This window comes from Cupressus sempervirens, chromosome 4, assembly GCF_028749045.1.
Source record: "Cupressus sempervirens isolate cs-2001-9-10 chromosome 4, ASM2874904v1, whole genome shotgun sequence".
NCBI lineage: Eukaryota > Viridiplantae > Streptophyta > Pinopsida > Cupressales > Cupressaceae > Cupressus > Cupressus sempervirens.
In genome coordinates, this window is record NC_143121.1 from 173,778,493 (window position 1) to 173,796,088 (window position 17,596).

At 33.7% G+C, this 17,596-nt stretch overlaps 1 protein-coding gene across 1 annotated transcript in view; it reads right to left on the minus strand.

The window, feature by feature from the left end:
• The window catches only part of LOC149560535 (uncharacterized), a gene marked incomplete at its 5' end in the record, with an annotated part of 61,567 nt that extends 44,979 nt beyond the window's left edge, over nt 1-16,588 (minus strand). The window contains 3 exons of the mRNA XM_089824721.1: nt 11,419-11,502; nt 11,899-11,938; nt 16,490-16,588. Coding sequence (XP_089680847.1) covers nt 11,419-11,502; nt 11,899-11,938; nt 16,490-16,588 — 223 coding nt within the window. The remainder of the gene's footprint in view (nt 1-11,418; nt 11,503-11,898; nt 11,939-16,489) is intronic.
• Nucleotides 16,589-17,596: the final 1,008 nt, after the last annotated feature.

Consider the following 17,596-nt stretch of genomic DNA (forward strand, 5'->3'; position numbering starts at 1 on the left):
TTAATCAATGGTGAAGAGTAAAATTAAATTTTCAATTAACATCAACCACTTCAAGGGTGCAACCTCCTATTCAATAACAGAAAAATGATATGTTAAAATTCACACATTTCCTCCAATGATTCTGGGTATAGAACATCCCAAAATTAGGTATGTCTGAATAACCTTGTGGAACCATCTAGGGTTTAGATTTCTTTCAATCTGCAACAAGATTTTAATCAAATCTTCGGTAGCATTTTAACATGCTATTTTTTATGTACCCAACACAATTCCACAATCAGACAAATTTTTCATGATATATATTTGAATTTTAAGTTTTTTATGTTTAAAACCCTAGGCAACTTTAATAAAAGTTCTAGAAAACTAGAAGGTTCATGATTCATTTTTTTGGTTTTTCTTGAGCTGCAATTGTTAAAAAAAAGATGTGTCAGTTTTTCTGCTCCTCGGTGTTTGTCATTCAAATGACTGGATTCGTTAAATGCTCTTCCAAGCCCACACACCTCAAACAAACCTTACCCCTGCTTGTGTCTAAGCAAAAATATGTACGAGTAGACCCCCACAAACAACGCTTTGAGTAAATTTTTAGACTACAACTTTTAGTCAATGAATTGGTTTCATTTTCTTCTTCTATTACCATACAGTTTAAAAAGTTCATGCTATCTTTAAATTTGCTAGAAAATATTATGCCTATCTTGACCAATCCATTAATTATATACAGGTTTTGTAACTCGAATTTACATTGGATGAATTAATTTAATTATAATATTTGCAGCAAAAAACTGTAAGGTTAAATTTTTAATTTGATATTTTTATATTTAAATTTGAGATGGTATGAGTGAATTAAATTAATTTTTTATTTCACTATACACAAATTCCAAAATTCGACATTTGTAATTTGGTGTTCGATATAATTATTTTTATTTTCTTAATGCAAGGAATAAATTAGTACAATGGCAACCACTATTGGCTACATTTTCCAACCCACACAACCCGAAGTACAAATGAGCAACAAGTTTGAGGGGCGATGGGGCATTTGTTTAAAAATGCAGTACTGTAATGTGCAATATACTAGCTCATGCAGCCAAATGAAAGCACATTTCTGTGTCATTATGAATATGAGAATTAAAGCATGTCCAGGAAAGGATGGTAAAGGTTTGCCCCAGTGCCACCATATAGAGATGCAGAAACTAATGATGAGAGAATTGAGATGAGGTCCAGCCCATCCAAGTTCATGTGGAATTCCCCCAAGGTCTTCGAACCTCTGTCCCTAAGGCCGCAACAGCATCCACTAGAGCAAAACATTAACAAATAGTACTTAACACGAGGCTGTCCAGCTGGAAAATCAGTCCCTTTATTATCCCTGTAAAGCTAGTCATAACACCTAAACATTTTGTAATGCAAAAATTTTTTACCTTTTAAGCTCATGGTTTTTATGACCTGTACATAAATGAAATCAAGAGTACAGTCAGAATGTGACAGAATAATTAAATTTTCTATGTCCTTACAACCCCAAAATGCTAGTCTTCTTTGGAAGGCCCCACTTATTTCAAATTTTCCTATTCATGGAATTATTAACACTTGCCTCTTATGCCTTAAACAGCATGGTACTCTGTCAATTTCAAAATCCTTCATAGCTTTTGGTGACAAAAAGTTTTATTTAATACTCTTCCTTTTTAAGATTTTGCAAATATGTTTGAAATGCCCTCCCTGTATGGAAAACATACTTCAAGATGACGCCCAGTACCCACAAACATGTGATTGCAATTTGGCATTTTCTGGAAAACAAAGCCTACAGACTATAATGCTTTTAGCATTAAACAGGAAACACAGAACATGAAATCGAGGGTAAGGCTTTCCAAGTAGCCCCCCACCCACCATAATAAAAAACACTCCCTCAAAGGTAGAGGTGCCAACATGGGCCCACTCCAAGAATGTTATGGGTATTGCACCTCACTCCAAACAACCTTCTACACTCCTGCTAATTTTTTCTCAATAATATTTTTGTTCTCAAGAGACTTAATACATTTTTACTATTCATGTAGTCAAGGCCTTAGCATAACTGACTTAGATTTCCTTATGTTATTTGTAGGTTCAGTTTATTGCATCTACAATATTCTTAATACTGACCATAACTGATCAGGAACTGTCTGCATAACCAATGGTAGCATATGGCATACCGATTGCACTGATCACTGCCTCAGGAGATAAGCTTTTGCCTAGTTGCTTTATGCCTAACTAGCTAACATATTCCTGTAAAACAATTTATTTTACACAACTGATTTACTCATGCAAATGTGATTTATTTTGCATATGTGGTTCTTCCTACTACCACTGTATAGAGATAGTGATGCTTGACAAAAGTGTACATCCTGTAGGGATCAAGAAAGTTTTGGAGTGCCTCTTCTATCTTCAAGCGTTTATAGGTATGACAGCAGCTATACATTAATTTCCATTTGTTAAATGTAAACACACTCACACACACATATATATTATATATTTAAAAATTAAACCTTACTTATCCTGCACAATTGATAGCATAGCATTCAAAAATTTGTATGAATATTATATGAATAGAATTTAATTGTGATCTATTCACTTTGAACACAAACACACACCCTTTCTGGAACAAATTTGCCTAGTGATGCAGGATTGGTTCCAAATCAATTTTGGGTCTTCCTTTCATGGTTATGATTTTGGTATCTTGCAGAGGATTCTATCTTCTTGGTCATGGACAGCTGGTGGCAGAATCCTTTACCTTGTCTTATTTTAGCAGCAGTTTCAAGGGATTTTATTGCTATTCTGTGGCAGCATCTTATTTCTTTGTTTGGCTGATTCAAATCTCCAGGTATGGTCAATGGCTTCTGTCAGTATTGAGTGCATTATTTTAAAATAGTTCTATATTTGGCCCAGGCAGCTGCTGTCAGACCTGGTGGCAGTCCCTGTTATTTTTGGATCATTTTTAAAATGGCATGGGAGTGGTATTCGTGTGTGAACTAACATCAAACTTGGCAGCAGCCATAATTTTTTGTGACCATTTTTAAAGCAACAAGGGAGTATTACTTTTTGTTAAGAGGTAAAATTGAAATAATTTTTGCAATTTGATAAACAAATAACCAGGAACCTTTGGGAGGAGTATGACATGCTGAGAAACTGGTCAAGGAAGGTGCTTCAGTTATGTTTTCTGATTGTGTAAAGGGTAGAGGTAGATTCTTTTGGTGTTCATGTTGTTGAATCATAGAGAGGTAGATACTTGAATCAAGAAAATTATAATATCAAACATTTGAATCTACATGTTTTTAGTTTTGGTTGTTGAGAGGATGTTAAGACAGTAAATTTCTACGTGTTTTTTCAGAATATTTAAAAAAAGTGCAGTTGAGTTTGGATCTGGCTTCCTGAATTGGCTACCCACTTCAGGTACCCAATTGTGACCTGCAAGACCTTCTGATCTAGTATCTTCTTTATTTGCTTCAGTACATAGTAACATACAATACATTTACATTTTGAGACTAGGTTGCATATAAAAATTATTGGCGATTCAGGCAAAACATCAGCATCTACCAATTAAAGATATGTGTAGCCTTCAAATGGCACTTCCTAGTGTTGCTGGGAATCTAATTTTCTTATGTTAGTGGGGTATCACTTTTGTCCTACACATTATTTAAGCTTTCTTAAGTTTAGGAGAGGTTAATTTGAGGGCACGTAGAAAAAATATTTCAGCTGCATGTGTCACTCTCTCACATACATGGGTAGTTGAGTTACACACCCTCTTTTGGTAAGTTGTGCCACATAACCACTTTTTTGTTCTTGCTTGGTAGGTTATGTAGTAGTTGGGTTTCTCACCCCTCTTGCCTGAATGTGCCACCATGTATAACTCCTATTTTATCTTCATCTAAGGAGACCATGTCACATCTTTTGGAATTTATAGAGTAGATAGAACCGTAAAACCTCCGAACTTTAATAGAAAGTAGTAGTTAATGCACCTCTATCATGAGCCATAATTTATATAGATATATGATACACATCTATGGAATATGAATATGTAATCGATTCCTTTTTTAATTATGTAGTCAATTATATAAATCAAATTTACATATAAATAATATACATACGAGTAAATATATTGTTAATAACATATACATACATACATACATACATATATATATATATATATACAAGATGAATATTCATTCATAACAAATAATAATTATAAATGAATAATTAAGTACCAAGTCTCTAAATTATAATTATGATTCATCCCTTCTATAATCACCATCCATGCATCCTTATCTCAATCTAATTACAGATTAAGTTTGTACTCAACTATTGCTGCCAATTGATGTTAACATCAACACTAATTCTATCTGCCATATTAATATTCTATTTGCCATCATTGACTCGTCAATAGGTTCTCTAACGAGCAGCTTACTGGTTGATAAGTGGGCTCTATCGATGGCAATACTCAAAGTAATATTACGATGACAGAGATATGTCTATTTCATTGGTAATGCTTCTTGTCATTACACTAACACAAATATCAAAGCAATATTAAACAAAGTCAACATTATTTGTGGCTAAGGAGCATGCGATGGTTAGAGTATTGAAGCATGTTGATGGTGATTGAAATAGCATTGCAGCTGGAGGTTGCCACTGCGAAGTGGATTACAATAGACCATTGCTTTAAATAAGCAGTCCAAGGAAATATTCTAGACTTACATCACGAATAAGGTAGCAATCCATTAATAAACAAAGTTATCGAAATGCTAGAGTTGACGGAATGACTAGTTGTCATTATTAAAATCGCAACCAGGCATGTGTGGATATGAGGAGTCGGGGAAGCAAGGAATGTTTTCAGTGTGTCACAATTGCTATCATCCTTAATAGAAAAGAGGGAAGTCTTTATCAAGATCAAGGAATGATAAAGTCATTTCCATACTAGTTAAATCCAAGGGGTGCAATAAAGGATTCCTCGATAAAGATGCCATATAGAGACACACCCCTCCACTCTTAAGAATCGGTATAAAAGGAAGTTCAACTCCACTTCATAGGGATATAGAACAATAGATATATGGATTAGAGATCAAACACAAGGACAGAAGGAAATATAAAATATTATGGCTATTCTCCAGAAGGGAGATAAGGAAGAATAAGATTGTGACTATGTAAAGTGTTGAATAACATACTATTTAATGCTGTGTTATATATATATAGTGTAAGATAATAAATGTATAAACATATATATTAATATTATACTAAAAATAATAAATTCAGAATTATATATATGTTTTATACATATAGCAATGATACATGAGATATTAGTGTGTGTGTGTGTGTGTGTGTGTGTATTCAGATGTGTTAGGACTTGAAGAAGAAGGGACAATAACGTTTCCAAGGAGGGGCTTGTCTAAATGCAAGCAATGGCTAACAGTCCCAAGACAGGGTAAGGGTCAGTGTCAGGGAAGCCTTGAGGGCAAGTCCCAAAATAGGATATGAGCTTGGACTTGTAAACTTTGAGGGAGCCCACTGAAATTGACCTCTAGGCACCTTGGTTATACACCTAATCCTTCAGCATGTTGAAATAGTAATAAGGTCAGTATAGATGTCAATAAATACATATAAATAACTTAGTTGAACTAAATGAATGAATAATCCTTTTTACCTGATTGAGTTATTGTATCTTTACCTATTTGGCTCGAACATAAATAGATTTGGGTTTGTTGGTAAACAGATTCATCACTGCAAATGCTTCTTTCAAAAATGACCTTGTTCGCCCATGGAGCAGTGCTAACCGCACCAATGGTTGGATAGATTGAAGCCTGATCACTGTCAAGTTGCAAACTTTCTCTACGTCTGAGAGGGGCAGCTCCTTCATATGAATGGGGTATTTGGTATTTTTGCATACTTTTCACTTGAAAATACATAAAGGAAACAAGACCAAACTAAAGAAAATCGATAAACCTCAATAGTAGTAGACATATGAATACTAGTTGAGATTCACAAATGGTAATGATTTACAAAAGGGTTTTTCAGTGCATTGATGAAATTATGACAAAATAAGAATAACTAACCTTGACATACGATAAGATAAGCTATTCTATTACATCCTTATCAAGATACCAGGAAACGAGTGCATTTTGCTAAACAACTTACATAAGTGAGAGAATGTTGAACTCCATCATACATAAAGAGATCACCACTTTTGCATACAAAAAATCAGTAATAATAACTCATGAATACATCTGAGACATACAACTAAATGCATTATTGATTCTCTTTAAAAATATACAAGTTCAAATACTCCTTCGTAAATAATGAAAAGCCAAAAATCTGCCTTGAAATTTCTCCATAATATCCCCTTTGCGAAAAAGTCTCCCCCTTTTTACATTAGAAATGGCCTCGTATATATAGGCTCTTCTTGATAACCATCTTGTGACCACTCATCATAACTACCTAACCACTTTCCTAACTACTTATGATAACTACCAAGGGGAGTTACATTAGATAACTACTTCGGGTAACTACTTAACCAACCACTTATGATAACTGTTAAAACATGTAGCTTCGGTTAAGACAATATCTCTAATCATATGAGAATATATTCATGTGTGTGTGTGTATACGATTTGAATATTGATATGTATATATGCACGAATATAATCTGCATTATTCATGATGATAACTGTATATAGAACCGGCTGTGCATATTTTGTTTATATCTGAGATTGATCTTAGTAATGATCGCATTCCATTACAATCATTATTGATTTGCATCGGGCTTCATTAAGTCATTGAAACAATTAGTTTTGTTATAACTAAAACATTGGGTGTGATCAAAAACCACCGATCAAGTATATTGGTGAATGGTCATCTCTCCATTTGGAGACATGCCCATTCACCCATATACCTGACCGCCTTTGTATATATGTTGTTACCGCCTGATATCGCAAGCATCGAAATCAATTAATGTCAGCAGATTGGAGGTAATACAAATATCGAAGGTTGAAGAAACTTTTATCAATATCTTTGCATTATTATTATACATATTGTGGAGCATATCAGGTCCTTCATTAGCAGAGATTGAACCTGAAATAAAAACCATACATTTATCAGTATTGTCATAGAAATCTGTATAAACTTTACAATAACCACCTAGGATAGTCACTTAAGAAACTAGTCAAGATGACTACTTAAGTGACTACGTAGAATAACCATCATTTTAAACGAAAGTTAGGATTTGTGTAACTTTAACAAAACTTGAACCTAATAGATAACTTTGCTTTATAATGAGTGACATAAATCACTTTACAAAGGCCTATTTGAATCTTGTGGCATTAGAATAAGACCAAAAAAAAAGTAATCTCCATATCCTTTTCTTGATCCATGAGCCATTTGTTCCCCAACATCATTATTTTCAAGAACTTATTATTCAACTATATTTGTACCTTATTAAATGTCCCCTTCTTCCCATGAACTAATAATCTTCTCAATGATTTACAAAATTTTATCCCATCCATCTTTATCATCTTTATGTGTTCTTTGCAAGCACAACATTATCCATGCATGTCGACCAAGGTATTCACAATATCAATAATATTTGAGAAAGCTCCCTTCGCAAAAGATCATATCTATAACATGTTCCCTCATTCGCATTTTGATGTGAGGACGTAGGATGCTAGTTGAGATTGTTAACCTTCACATTATCAGTAATCTTGTTTTTGCAAAACAACTTCCCATAAACATTGCTGGTCCAAATGCTATCTCAAAGATATGATTCGAAGAGTTTTAAATAGCCACCATGACATGAAGGTTTGGAAAGAACTTTCTTCTAATGCTTTATTGCACAGCCCATGGTATCATTCAATTTCACTCCATGTGATGATGTCATCTTTTTTAAGGCACACTTGCAAACAATCCTTGTGCTTCTAAATAATTTTGTGAACTACTATAAGACTGTCGTTTATATGGTTACACATTTAGCAAACCAATTTACTAAATGTCTTTGCAATCACAATATATTACAGCTCCTATTTTTGGCGCTTTGGAGGATAAAGTGACTGCTACAATAACTATCACTTTTTGCTTATAATAACGACATTTTGGCTTGTCGACTTTATAAATAGTATAACTTGGGTCACTAGCCGATGAAGTCCCTACCATTGAAGGATTTAATACTCATTTATTTTGGCTTGTTGAACAACACACGTAATTTGCCCCAATGACTGATATTTATTATGAAGAGCTCTTCAATCTTTCACATCTCAATATCATTGGATATTTGCATTGCTTAGTGATTATAGTCAAACAGTTCATGTGCCTTCTATGATTTTTGATGGATTCTCATATGCTATACCAAAACTTCAAGTATTGATGCAGTTGATGTTGCCATGTTTGAGACATCCCCACCTTGCAGTGCATGTCTCTAAGATAAATTCCAGTGATACTTAACAACAATCTTACCATCTAAATTCATGCTTCGATGGATATTCATACACTCTTTCAAAGGTCTTATTGCAAATATGCAAAAATGACAAAAAAGTTTGTAGAATACAGCTTTACACTTGTCATCCACATTTGATTGAAAGTTTCTAAAGTCTTTTCAACAACAACAAAAAATTGTGTAGATCTGGTGTTCATGGAGTTCCACGAAATACGTACTATCAAACAATTCAGGTACATTGTCTATGATTCCATTTTTTGCATGCATTTCTTGTGATGGGTCTCTTTGAAGTAGTTTATCGCAAAATATCTATGATTCCACATTTACCATGCACGTCGACCATGGAATTTCCAACTTCAAAATCTGATAAGATTCTCCCATATTTTACATTTGATTTTACATTTGATGACATCTATAACCAATTCAAAACACCAATTTTTCATGTGAGGACATTGGAAAAGGTGGTTGTATGCAAATTACACTCACAACTTGCATTTGCTTGAAAGTTTTTAAACTTTTTTTACCAAATTTATATTTGTGGATCATGCAATCATCACATTCAATGAAATCATATTTCTTTGAAGAGTTTCGCCAAAACCTTCAATTGTGATGTCTGTCGTGCCACGATTTGCATGCATGTCCATCATAGCTATTGCTAGCATTACGTCAAAAATATTTGATCATCCTTCATGTTTTATTTAATTCTCATAACCTTTTCTCCTATATTAACACACCATAAATCATTTCAAGTGTATATCCACGAGAAGACAATGATTAGAGGCACTTTGTCCAACAACTCATGTTGCATGTGTTATTCTTTGACAATAAAACCCTATCTCGTTCTTTTCATAATTGAGATTGATCACACTTTTGGCTGAGAATATGTGCTTCTAATCTGCACTTTCAAGGTGGATAGAGATGATGAGAGGTTGTTTGACACTTTAAATATGTCAACTGAGAGTTTTTGGTAAAAAGAAAACCTCCATTTTCAAAACCGATTATGCCAAGAATGAACGAAAATTGACATACTCATGTAAGGGACTTCTTGACAAGTTTCAACCATGTCATTTGAATATCTCCAATCTGCATTGAGACTCAATCACAAGTCCATATATAAGCATGGGATTGTTTTGTTGGGTAGTATTTAACTATCTCCAAATATCACTCTTCTCTTCAAACATGTCCCCAACTTTTATACTCTGCTATTTTCCTTGGAAGTATCAAGATAAAATCAACTTTAAGAACTTCTTCAAACACATGAAACCCTTTTTCTTTCATCTTGGCCTTAGTTGAGCATTGCTTTTGATCGCAATTTTTAATAACTTGGAAATTTATTCAATACCACCAATAAACAATAGAGTTATATTGATTTCAAAAGGAACTTTAAGAACTTTTGAGACCCGCTGATAAAGCCACCTCCTTACAATCAGGTTCTTCTACAAAAACAAGTGTCTTAGTCATGTTTTCCATATTTACTGAAATATTTATTTAGCAACAGGTTAGGCAGTTGTCGATGTTTTTAAAAGTTTTAAAACTTATCGACTCTCCTGACCACATTCTCATTAGTCCATTTAAGTAAATTACGGATCCGGTCAAGAGAGGCAATGATCGATCCACTTCTTTCGGACAGCCGCTTGCGTTTGTCCATCAGTGTTTTCAAAAACTTTCACAACTTTTGGAATGTGTCGATACTGCTTTCACTTGAATTGAATTTTCCACAAAATAACAACTTTTCTGATGTGAACAATATATATTTGCCAACTTTCGAAGAGATATTTTCTTATACTCCTGTCAAGTCATTGGGCTTCTAGCCAATTTTTACAATTTATTGAGTGTCACAAAAGATATCAAATTCCTGCATAGTTATATCGCTGAACCAAACTCCACTTCCTATCACCTTCAATTGTTTTATCATTAATGTTGTTTTTTTTGTCACTTAAGCAAATTATCTAAACAATTGAGCTACAACACCATCATTTGCATTGATATGGTGAAAAGAATTGGTGGTACTTTAAATATAGTAAGCAATCTTTTTAAGCAGTTAATGAAGACTCAAATGACCACTTGTGAGCTCTTCTCAACTTGCAATTTTTATTTGAATCTACATGTACAGTTTGGATCTTGTCAAGACCATGAGCATTCTCTTTAAAAAAAATTACTAAGCCACATATTAATCATTTGTATGATGAAAATGTTCTAGAAGTGATTTGTCTATACTTACACACTTTACGATTGAAACATATGGTCACTTTTAGGCATGATCAAGATAGGGCATCAGTAATTTGTAAATCTGATACTTTAATTCCACATTATCAACCTATGCTAGCCAATTAGATTTAGGGGCTCGTGATGAACATGCTGGCTTGAGAGGATGAGATAAATGTCAACCAACTCACTATGGGATTCATAATGAAGGCCTTTGACTGAAATCACATAGTAACTAATCTTAGAAGTACCTTTACCAATTGCATAAAACTTGGATTGGCTAGATAATGAATTTAGTGTGAAAGTTCAAATTTTGGCTCGTTTAAAATTGAGGTCAACATGGTTCAATTGGAAATGACTAAGCCTAAGCCTAAAGGGGAAATTACAATCTCTTGGATGTATATGCACTAATTTTGCTATATATATAGCACTTGCTTCTACCTTCTCAAATTCACTGATAGCTCATTGAGAGTATCAAGAGTATTCTCTAATTTATCTTGCTATCTCTGTATTATCGCACTTCAATTTTTCTTTAATCTCTGATAGTCTGTCGAGTAGAGTTGCATGTAATCAACTACCAATATCAAACCCTGGCTCAACTCTCGCTTCTCACAGAATCTAACAAAAAAAAAACTTAGGCTAATCAATAGCTTTCACTTTGAGATTTGAACTAAAATGATTTGTCTATAAATACAAGCACAAAATATAATTGTCAGGTGCAACTTCCAACTATGCAAAAGATAGTTATTTACTTCATAGCACTAACATATGGTCAATACATACCATCAGCATTGTGTGTAGGTTGATATCCCCACGGTCTGCTTGGACCAGTGTTTGGTGTTGGTGGAAATATCTGTAGGTTTGCTTCTGTGTGCATATCACAAGGCTTACCATCAATCATGAAATATATAGCATACTTAAATACTAGCTAGGTAATACAAAAGGTTCTCAATCCATGTGAAAAAGTACATAAACAACCTAGAGTTGGTGCATTAGAAAATCAAACAAACTTAAGTGGTAATCAATTGAGAAAGCAATTTAGGAGTTGAACATGAAACTCCATTTTAATTTATTAAAATATCCTAAGTATAATTCTATCATCGGGAATCAAGCTACTGTATAAGTTATACCACCAGAAAGATTACTGATTGTTTACATTCTTCTAGGGATACAAGGGAACTTGCCATTGTATTTTGTCTGGAAAAGGAAACTGGATTTTGAATGTGTATTGAAATGGAGATAGACAACATGGATTGCACATACCTCCAGAATTCAGCAGTTTCGGATCACTGTCTATCACAGCCTACACATGAGCATTTTATAAGAACATTAACTATAATGTGTGGTAAAAGACAGTAGTTATGAAGAGCTACACACTAATCTTTGCAAACAAAATAATGTGATTGTCTATAAGAATGTCTCCGATTATATGGCCAATCAGAAATAAAGGAAAAATACAATGCAGAAATTAACAGAAGTAATAATGAGATGCAAATTAGATATAATATCTACGTCAAAAAGAATCTGGCATGGTTATAGTATTATGTAACTGGTAGTACATCACACTTAGCAAATAGTCTAATACCAATCTCACAGTTAAAGTGATCAAAACTATATAAAAATGTGTAACTGAAGGCATAAGAACGAAAGTCTATGTCATGAAACAAATGTGAACTACATCTAGTTTTGAAGCATAAGAAAGAGAATCTATAAGAAGAAGAAGAAGAAGAAATTTTGCTGTCTCTACTCTCATGACATCTATTTTTGTTAATTTCCTGTGGTAGTTGCCCTTGTGTTTCATGGTGAAGGGGCCTAATAAAGGTTTAGGGGGCTATTCCTAACAATGTTTGCCACATCAACCAAAACTAAAACAACCCACTTCCCCAATTAAATGAACGCAAATTAAGTAAAGAATGAAGACCATGGTATCATATAAAAGTCAACCAATCAATGCTTGGAAAGATCATTTCAAAATCACATGCTGGTGCAAACAATATTCTAAACAAGTAGAATGTGATAGCTCCTATACACCAATTCATGTGTGCATATGTTTGTGCAGTTGAACTCATAAACATGTACATGAAATCTTTGAGAACATACCTAGACCAATCTTAGAAAGTTCATTTGAAAAGTAGATACTCCAAAGTCAATTTTTTAAATAATAGTTTTGAAGTCCATCCAGTTGTGCTCGAGTGATTGAGAGGCAAAACCAATTTGAAACAGCAGAACAAGAGCTTTTTGTTGCTAGGCAAATCTCATAGTGTGTGACATTGTATATACATGTATATCAAATCTTCAATTTCTTTGAAACATTCTTGTGATCTATTGCCCTATTTCTTATGACAAATTAATTACATGATGATTTCATACCTTAACTGGTATAATCATATGTATTGTATTAACAAGTTTTTTATGGGGAGAAACTTCTACTACAAAAAGTTGATCATAGGATCAATTCATACACTGATATAATATAAAATTCTCCACTTTTTTTTTAAATTGATTCTTCAAACCCCATTACTTCCAATGTGGTCATCATATCATAAATTCATGAGTTTTCCAACATATTCATTCATGCATATTACAACGATCCAATAGTGGTTATGAGCATTTAAGGCAATTGCACCCACCCACTGACATTATAATATTTATGCTTTTAGCCTATGGCCACAAGTCTCTTCATGGCTGAGCCCTAAAGTCAGTTTACCAGCTAAAGATCCTCTCCCAATTGGTCAAGCCGGATGGAGAGGAATTCTATTTTCTGTTTTGATTCAATTTTCATAAACCAATTCTGATGGAATTTCCATGTTCTCTTTTGATTCAATTTTCATAAACCCAGTCAGATGACAGATTTCAATCCAAAATGAACAGACACAACTCATTCATTGAATCGCACTAACAGAAATTTAGGGAAACAGAATCAAAGTTACGGCAAATTGGATCACCATGAGGCACAACAAACATTTCCAGCATCAAACATAGCAGCAGCACAATAATTTGATTCTTTAGAAACATATATGATGAACTAAATCACGCTAGTGAAGAATATTTGCTTAAGATTTTAGGGAAAAGACAAAGGTTACATACAGGCACGGAGCCAGGAAGATGACTCGTTGGGAGACTAGCATATCCTCGGGACATTTTAAGAGGACAATAAGTTAAAATTTATCTGCACCAGCGAAAATTTATTAAAATTTGTACATCAAATTGAAATAATCTGCAGAAATTCCACAGAGTACCAAAATATTAGCATTAAATCAAAATAATCTGAACAAATACAATGAATATTTACCAAAACATATGCATTCAAACATATTATCGACAAAAACTCAATGCTTACTTATTAAAACACTCTGCACAATTTCAACGACTAATTGCTTAACATTAAATCGCAATAATCTACACAAATTGAACAGATTATTACTAAAATCTTAGCATTACTTCAAAATAATATACCAAATTGAAAGGAAAAACTTTCAAAAACGGAAACAGTGTCCAATAAACAAATATTTACTTAAGATTAAATCAAAATAATCATCGCAGATTCAAAACGAAATTACTAAAAGCTTCACCTAATATTGAAATACTCAAAATCAACAAATATTTGCCAAAAACTTTGCAGTAACCAGTATATCTTCCGAATATCGATGAATACTCACTAAAATTTTATATTGATTTAATCTGCACCGCTTAAACAAAAACTCAATCATAACACAGCAGAATACTCATAGCAGAAAATTCAGGAAAATGAGTGCTGATATCCCAGCCTCAACCATTCTATTTATAGCTGAATTAGTGATAAATGTACAGAGCATTCTAGAGAAAGATTTAGTTATGTATTTAATGAGAGTAGCTGGCAGTTGGAGGGATGGCCGCACATGCCTCTAGAAGCATCTTGGTTGGTGCCAACCATATCTTCTGGTGGTTATAATTAATTTACATTGACATCCCCCCTAAATTAATTACAATAGCTATACTAAATATCTACTATCTAAATATCTCCCCATAATCTACATATGATAGGTCCCGGCCTAAAGCCTTGTTAGGTACCAATTTACAATCTGTTATCTCCTAAATACAATGGATGGAATTCACAAGAATCCCCCCTGAATGACAACCATGAGACAATTATGTCATTGCTCTTAAGCCCAAAAGATGTCGAAGAGATACAAACTTGGCTTCACTTAAGGCCTTGGTGAATAAATCAGCAATCCGGTCCTCTGTCTTGCAATATTGAAGATGAATTACCTGTTGCTGGATGAGATGCCTGATATAATGATGATAGACCTCAATATGTTTGGTGTGTGCATGAAACACTGGATTCTTAGACAATGAGATGGCACTTTGATTGTCACAATGAAGTAGAGAAGGTAGTGCATGACGTTGCTTGAGGACTGATAGGATCGTAGCCAAGTGATTTCTTTTGCTACTTCATTTGCCGCAATATATTCAGCTTCTGTAGTGGATAGAGCAATGGTAGACTGCTTTTTACTGCACCAAGAAATGGGACCTGCACCAAGATAGACAACATAACCTGTAGTGGACTTACAATCATCTGCGCATCCTGCCCAATCAGAATCTAAATAGCCAATAAGGGAAATATCTCCATGAAATGAATAATAGATGCCCATTGTTAAAGTCCCTTTCACATACAAATTTGGATCATGAGGACTATTATGGAAGCCTTGAATTTGAAAATATTCATCAATTTTAGCATACCAAGCCCTTAGAGCTTGTTTGAGACCATATAAAGACTTCCTTAGTTTGCAAACCAAATGTTCTTTCCCTTGAATTTCAAATCCTTGTGGCTGAGTCATATAAATCTCTTCATCAATTTCACCATTCAAAAATGCATTTTTAACATCAATTTGGTGTAGAGGCCACTTAAAATGAGCCGCTAATGTTATAATAGCTCTAACAGTACTAATCTTTGCTACTGGGGCAAAAGTTTCTATGTAATCAATCCCTTCTTTTTGTGAATACCCTTTGGCCACTAGTCTTGCTTTATGTTTTTCAATACTCCCATCCGACTTGAACTTGGTCTTATAAACCCACTTATTGTTAACCACATTCTTACCTTTTGGCAACTCTACCAATTCCCAAGTGTTGTTCTTTATCAAGGAATCATACTCATTTTTCATAGCTTCTTCCCATTCATGTTTTCCTTTGGCCTCTTCATATGTTTGACGATCATTATTCTTCATTATGGTGGTCATTAAAGCATAATTAACTTGATGAGTCCTTTGATAAATTTCTTGAATACTCTTGGTCATTGGAGGAAATTTCTTTAGATCTCTTTTGCAACACTTTTATCTCTTTTAACTCACTTAACAAATTAACATTCACAGAACTTCAATCCAGCTCCGTAATGGGCAGCCTTCTCACAACAGCAGCCTTCTTCACAAGACATTACCAATCGTATCACAATCTTTCACTCCATATCTTTCAATCACAATATTTCTCTCATTGCTCCATAAGGGAGAAATCCATAGTAAAGAGAAGCCATGGAGAAACCCAAAAATGGGCTCTATTCTAATTTTTATCACCGCTTCAATGAAATTCGACTAGAAACCGAATCAAAACAATCGGCGCAAATTCAACGATTATTCAATAAAGTCTGTGCACTCAACCGATAGAACAATATGCACAAATGCAATCAATACTCACTAAAAGATTTGCATTCAACCGGTTTGCATTAAATCGAAAGAACAATCTGCGCAATTTCAACGTATATTTACCAAACTTGTGCATTAAATTGACAAAATCTGTACAATTTCAAACGAATATACACGAAAACCTTCGAAAGCTTGAAATATTATTGGTACAGGATAAATTATAAAAATCTGAACTGTACCTGAAAAAGAGTAGAGCGGCGATCATCCTGTGATTTGCGGAAAGTCGATGTGTCTTCCCGAGGAAGTAAGCGAAATTTCTCTAAATTTTGACGATGGAGTTACTTTCGCTTGACAAACGGATTGGTATTCGGTAAATTCAAAAGGGCATTTGCGTCATAAAATTTGGTTTTCGTTCTCTCTCTTTTCCCCGCTTTTTTCTTTTTTCTTTTTCAAGTTTTTCCCGTAATTCTCATTTCAAAGAAAAAGTAACTGCTTGCCGACGCAAACTAATTCAGAAGCAGCGCCTGGCATAAAACCTGGTTTACCTTTAAAAAAACATATCAATGTCGCTTCTAAAGTTTACTTTTATGGGGATGACAATTATGTATTGGGTCCAATCATGGGACCACTTTGCTTTTCTTGGGTGTTAATGATCTCATGTGGACTACTAGAGAACTTTAGTTATTACATAGCTTTCAAGGGGATAATGTAAGCAGTGCCATAATAATGGGCTTTTTAAAAAGGAAAGGTGATTTCGTATTGCATATTTTCCATCCTATTAAATGTAGTAAATAATCGATGGAAATAGTCAAAATGAATTTGAGTAAGGAAGAAATTCTATTGAGATATTTGGGTCAATTGTATAATTAATTTATCAATAGTGTACTTCACATTAAAGTTCAATGTCAAATTGAATGGTAGAAGATTGGTTCTTTACAATTTAATGTGGTGGGTGCTTAATAGAAGTGTCAAAATGAAGCATGAAAAATAAATAAGAATATTAAGATATCTAGTTCAAATGTCTAAGTAAATTATCATTTTTTTTTTAAATTTATTTAGAGAGGATCTAATTGGAAGTATGAAAAAGTTCATTATCAAAATGAATGGTACTTCAGAGGACGTGTTGTCTCATAGGACATTTTTTCTATTATGAATGTTAAAATCTTATATTATATTGTATTTTATGTATTTTCAAAATTTTCAGGCACATGGGTGGATTTCCAAACAATAGTAACATCAAGCCCAAATAAGGTTTTCATTTGAGTTCCTCTTACTACCACCAAGATTACTCACCAATTTGCATTTTTTCTTTTAAAACATTGCATTTATTCTTAAATCGTTTAACC